The sequence below is a fragment of the Nicotiana tomentosiformis genome, chromosome 12 (genome assembly GCF_000390325.3).
Source record: "Nicotiana tomentosiformis chromosome 12, ASM39032v3, whole genome shotgun sequence".
Lineage (NCBI taxonomy): Eukaryota > Viridiplantae > Streptophyta > Magnoliopsida > Solanales > Solanaceae > Nicotiana > Nicotiana tomentosiformis.
In genome coordinates, this window is record NC_090823.1 from 73,960,772 (window position 1) to 73,967,146 (window position 6,375).

A 6,375-nucleotide genomic window follows, 5' to 3' on the forward strand; every position below is an offset into this window, starting at 1 on the left:
TCAAATCCTTAATATCAATACACATTCTAAATTTATTGTTCTTTTTTGGTACTACCACCACATTAGCTAACCAATCAGGATACGCAAATTCACGTATTGAACTAATATTAAGCAACCTGGTTACCTCCTCCTTAACAAACATGTTTCTAACCTCGGCTATAGGCCATTTTTTCTTCTTTACCGGAGAAAAATAGTGGTCCAAACTTAGTTGTGAAATGTCACTTTGAGTCGAATACCTGTCATATCTGAATCAGACCACACAAAGTAATTAACATTAGTTTTAAGAAATTCAATAATTTTGCATTTGAGTTTGGGGCTTAACTCTGTTCCAGATAAACCTTCCTTTCCAAGAATTCAATGAACATAATGATTTGTTTGAGTTCCTCTGCGGTTGATTTTGTTGCATCCGTATCTTTTAGTACCTAGAAAGATCCAGGAACCTGGTAAATATTCGGTGTCTCTTCCTCAACACTAACTTACCCCGGTGTTGCGAAACTGACAAAGTAACTGCATTCATCTTATTAGTAGTAGGTTGGTCACCTCTAATCTGCTTGACTCCATTATGTGTTGTAAATTTTAGCAACATGGTGAAAAGTTGATGAAACAACTTTCATATCGTGGATGGATCGCCTACAGAGAATCACGTTGTACCTCATATCACCATCCACAACTTCAAATAATGTTGATTTCATCACTCCTTCAGCGTACATAGGCAACACGATCTCTACTCGGGTCGTCACACTTGTTAAATTGAATCCAGCCAAAAGGTACGTTATCATAACTATGTTACCAGTCAGCTTCGCTTGCTCTAGGACTCTTAATTGAATGATATTACTCTAACTACCTGGATCAACCAACACATGTTTAATTTTAAAATTGAAAATGTTTAAAGATATTACCAGAGAATCATTGTGTGGTAAAGTAAGGCCATCTGCATCCTCCTTACTGAAAGTAATTTCATCATCCTTGTAATGACCCAAAATCCACCTAGTCGTAATGGCACCTAACTCTTGTGCTAGGTAAGCCAAACATAGAATAAGGTAGCTCAAGTGAAAGATCAATAGCAACAAGAATGAAAATAACTGAATTCTATACAACATCCCAAGGACTGGTAGTACAAGTCATGACCCACTATGATTTAGATTAACAAAAACAATATGAAGAATAAATACAATATATGTTTGAAGTCTACATAAACAGATTTGAAATCCTAAACTACCATGAACAAGAGGTAGCTTTAATCTGGAATGCTAGTACGTCTTCAATGCAAGTCTTTGTCTACCACAACTACACAACTCCAAGATTTGCACGCAACATGCATAAGTGTAGTATGAGTATAACCTACCCCATGTACTCAGTATGTTTCTTGATTAACCTCGGTAAAGTAGTGACGAGGTTTTAAGTCACACAACACAATACAGTGAGAGAAACCAACAACCAAAATATTACTACAATACAACCTCTCCATTGCGGCGCACAACCCGATCCACATATATATAATACGATTGCGGCATGTAACTCGATCCACATATAATATTAATACTGTTACGACGTGCAATCCGATCCACATATATATAATATCATTGTGGCGTGCAACCCGATCCATACACACATACACACACAAATATATATATATATATATATATATATATATATATATATATAATATAAGTTCACATGAAACTATTCAACAACAACCAAGCACAGAAATATTCACAACGTAACACCAAGAAAACTAAAACATGGAATTCAACGAGGAAACACAAATCTATACAAGGTGCGATGGGCAACCCAGTACCCCGGAGCTAGTCACTGGCATATAATGACAAGGCTCCCACAAAGCATAAACACACTGCCAATCTGAAAGTAATACAATCCGGCTAAGCAAAGAAGTGTAGGATATGAAATGAGTAAAAATGTACGGCAAGTAAAAACAGGTATCTAGTAGAGGTGTTTAACAAGTGAAATCATATAAAAAGCGGAGGCAAGTAGCAAGTAAAGACATATAGTAAGTGAAGACATGTAGTAAGTGAAGGCATGTAACCTGTCAAGGCATCTAATAAGTAAATTACGCAATAAATAGAGGCATGTAACATGTAAGGGCTAATAACAAGTAAAGGCATGAATTCGGTAAGGACATGTAGCAGAAGTAAATCAAGTAAAAGTATATGAGTAACAGTAACCGATAAGGTAGAAGCACGGATATAATAGAAACAGGCCAAATATGAAACACGGAGGTACCTACGTAAGGAACACAAGTGTGAAAGTAACGTACAATACAACAAACCTTAATAGAAACCAAAGTAGAGTGCATGTAAGTGTTTAACGAACGAGTAACCATAACAGAAATCAAATTCCCATTCCTTTCACACGGCCACAAGCAACCGGTCAATCTTATTTCAAACCGCATGGCAATATTCATCGTACCAACATCATATCAACCACACGAAAATACCATCGTGCCAAACATTGCCCTAAGGCCCCAATTATCATCTCTTATTACGGACAAAGAAGCTCAAGTAGCATGATAATAATAGGTATAGATAGGTGTTCATGATACTACGATCAAATTAAGTATGTAAACAGTCTACAAAATATCACATTAAAGCCTTTTAAGATGGCATTCGTTCTTACATGATTTATAACACATATGACGAAGTCCATTAGTCATAGAATTAAATAAAGCATAAGTCAAGGGATCACCAAGTTCAACAAGGTACAAAGAAGCATATAATTCCCCCCCTCCTCCTCCCCCCCTCTCGAGCCTGGAAACTCTGACACATACATATATGCTTGTCACCTCGTATATGCATCATCCCCGCATGTAGCGACCAATATCATTTAGTAGGAAAAATTCTCTCAATAAAGTTAGGCAAGACACTTACCTCATTCCGAAATAATTACCACAATCCAATATCGTCTCCCTTTGAAATACTCCTCAAAATGATCAAAACCTAGTTAAATATCATCTAAGAAAGTTAAACAATGATAAAGGAAACATCCCCATTCAATAAAGGCTCAATTTTAGCAAAAATCTCAAAAGTCAAGTCAATGTGGGTCCACGTGGTCGAAATCTAAAATTAAGATCAAATCCTGATTGCCATTTCATCCTCGAGCCCGGATATATAATTTATTTCAAAATCCGACCTCAATTTGACGTCTAAATCTTAATTTTATAAAATTCTTAAATTCTTCCAAAACCTCTAATTTCTACCTTGAAATTCATAGATTTGATGAGAATTTCATGGAAAAGCAATTGAAATTGATTGAAAGCATGTTGAAGTTACTAACCAATGAATTTAGGGTGAAATTGCTCTTCAAAAATCACCTCAATGAAGTCTAGGATTGAGAAATGGCATAATGAGGTAAGACCCATTTTTTCAACTTTTACCCAGATGCAGATGTTGTAATTGCGAACTCTTATTCGCAATTGCGACCATCGCAAAAGCGAACCGCTTATCGCAAAATGCAATCAGTGTCCCAGCCCAGTTGTAGTTGCAAATGTGACATAAACCTTGCATTTACGGAGCCCCCAGATACCGTAAATGCGGTGCAAGTTGTGCAAATGTGAAGCTTACTAAAGATTTCTGCGCAAAAATGAATCACAGCCCCCATCTCCCTATTTGCATTTGAGAGTATGACGTCTCAAATGTGAGGCTCTCATTTGCGATCAGGTTCTTGCAAATGTAAGACCTGCAACTTAACACCGGCAACAGACTTGCACCAGCAGTTCCAAAATCCACCAAAACTGGTCCAAAACTCACCCGAGCCCCCGGGCTCCAATCTGAACATGCACACAAGTGTAATAACATCATATAAACTCGCTTGCACCCTCAAATTATTGAAACAACATCAAATAACAAGAATCGGTCATCAAAACTCAAGAATTTCAAGTTTAAAATCAAATTTTATAATCTTTCACATAGTGCGCCGAAACGCCCTTGGGTCACTCGGAACCCTAACCAAACATGCATACAAGTCCAAAATTATTATATGAACCTACCGGAATCATCAAAACACCGATCCGAGATCGTTTATCAAAACGCTGGTCAACTCAAACCTTATTTTAAGTCAAAAATCACGTTTTTTTCAAAATCGCACATAAAAGCTTTCCGAAAAGTGGCACGGGCCATGCACGCAAGTCATATAACATCAAATGAAGCTATGAGAGATCTCGAAATATTGAAAAATGAGGTAGTTCTCAAAACGACCTATCGGGTCGTCACAGTCATTGGGCTCTCATCATCCATCATCAAATTATTTGTGATTCATTTGTACCAGCTTTGAGTACTGGTCACTAAAACAAAAGGGAAAACAGGAACGAAAGTACTTTTGCAAGGTTCACCAAATTAGTCTTTTATATCCTGTTCAAGCAAACCCAAAAATTAGTTCTATTAAAAGCAAAGGGAAACCAGAAACCCAACTATTTTTCACGGCAGTTATCAAGGAAGTTGTGCGTCTGGGAAATTTTTCACAACTCCTTGTAAGTTGTTCCAGCCAACTAAATTCTGCATGAAGAATGGGAATCAACGGATCCGAATTAGATTTTAAAAGAACTTAAATATTGAAAGAACGTTAACTTTGCAATAAAAAAGATGGTTTAAAGAGGCTTTTCGGATGGAGAAATGAGTCATGAATCAGGTACATTTATTTGTGTTGCTAGCCCTCCACATGTCAATTTCGTTATGCTTAAGAGCATATTTGATAAAACGCATAACGACATGATTAGTTATATCTGATGACTCAATTGGAGGGTATATTTGAACTAATTTCCAAAGTATAGGAGACGAATTTGACCTCTTTCCGTTTAATTAACACAGCGCATCTTATGATATTAAACAAGAGTGTGTATGTTTACCATATTTAGGACCAGGAGAGTTTTCCTTGTTCATATTTGTTAGGACTAAGATTTACTACTTGACTTGTATATATATATATTCTTGTTAATCAATAAAAGAAGGCAAGTCATTCTCTTCCACACTTGGCCACCGTATGATTGCGTGTTTTGGCATGGTATCAGATCCAAGGTCGAGCCAAACCATAAGGAACTCGAAGTGACGTAACAATGGCAGGAGATAATGGTAAAGACGCCACCACTACCGGCGTGAGCGGTGGTGGTGACGAAACAAATAAACAAAAGACCATCTCTCCGTACGATATAACATCTAATGATAATTCTGGGATTTTGATAACACATATGGCACTTAAGGGAGAAAACTATGATGAACGAACAAGGTTCATAAGGACCGCCTTGAGGGCGAGGAAGAAATTCGAATTTATTGACGGAATAATGAGGAGACCGGATGAGAAATCTCCAGATTTTGAAGATTGGTGGACCATCAATTCGTTGTTGGTTTCTTGGATTCGGAATGCTATTAAGCCTACGTTGTATTTGCCTATACCACACATGGAAGTAGTTGAAGATTTATGGACTAGTATTAAAGAACGTTTCTCGATCTCTAACGGTCCAAGAATAGAGTAGTTGAAGGCCGAACTTGCAAAGTGCAAACAAAAGGGCACGACCATAGTTAATTACTACAAAAAATTAACAAAACTGTGGGAAGAACTTGCTAATCTTAATCAAACACCGACTTGCACATGTGGTAAGTGCACATGCGATCTTGGTGAAATCTTGAAAAAGAAAAGGGAAGAGGAGAAGGTGCACCATTTTCTTATGGGGTTAGATGAAACAATGTATGAAACAGGTAGGTCGAACTTGCTCGCTCAAGATCCGTTGCCAACATTGACTCGAGCTTACTCAAAGTTGGTACAAGACAAACATGTGAAGATGATGGCGCGAGGGATAGAAAAACATGGCGAAGTTATGGCCTTTTCAGTACAAGGAATATCCCCTTATAGAGGTCAGAATAAAGTGAAGTACAAAAATATGTGTTCCTACTGCAAGCGAACTGAATATGATTCAGAAAGTTACTTCCAGCTTGTTGGATATCCATAATATTGGGGAGACAAACCTCGTAGTGATGGTAAATAAAGTGGATACGATAGAAGAAAACAACAACATTATAGGGGTGGAATGAATAGAGGTTGTGGACATAGCATTGTGTATCGGGTGAAAGTTGCACATGTCACGGGAGGTGACATCTTTGCAGCCGTGACGGGGGCAGAAAAGGTTGGGCCTCCGGGGTTGAGCAATGAGCAGTGGCAAATGTTGATTGCTATGATGAATAACCAACAGATAAGTTCGAATGAGAAGATGACCGGTAAGAAATATTATGTGTTTTGGATCATCGATACATTAGTGACGAATCATATGACATGATGCTTAAAATTATTGCATAATGTGTGAAAAATTACGCGATGTCCTGTGAGTTTGCTTGATGGGAGTAATGTTGTAGCGGCCAGCAAAGATTCAAC

General features: G+C 37.6%; 1 protein-coding gene across 1 annotated transcript; it reads left to right on the forward strand.

Moving 5' to 3' along the window:
• The first annotated feature begins 5,065 nt into the window (after nucleotides 1-5,065).
• Nucleotides 5,066-5,482, forward strand: LOC138902871 (uncharacterized). The gene has a single exon (XM_070190773.1). It carries the CDS (start codon nucleotides 5,066-5,068, stop codon nucleotides 5,480-5,482), a length of 417 nt encoding a protein of 138 aa, XP_070046874.1.
• Nucleotides 5,483-6,375: the final 893 nt, after the last annotated feature.

Coding starts and splice junctions, on each gene's coding strand:
- LOC138902871 (XM_070190773.1), top strand. CDS start 5,066: ATGGCAGGAGATAATGGTAAAGACGCCACCACTACCGGCGTGAGCGGT.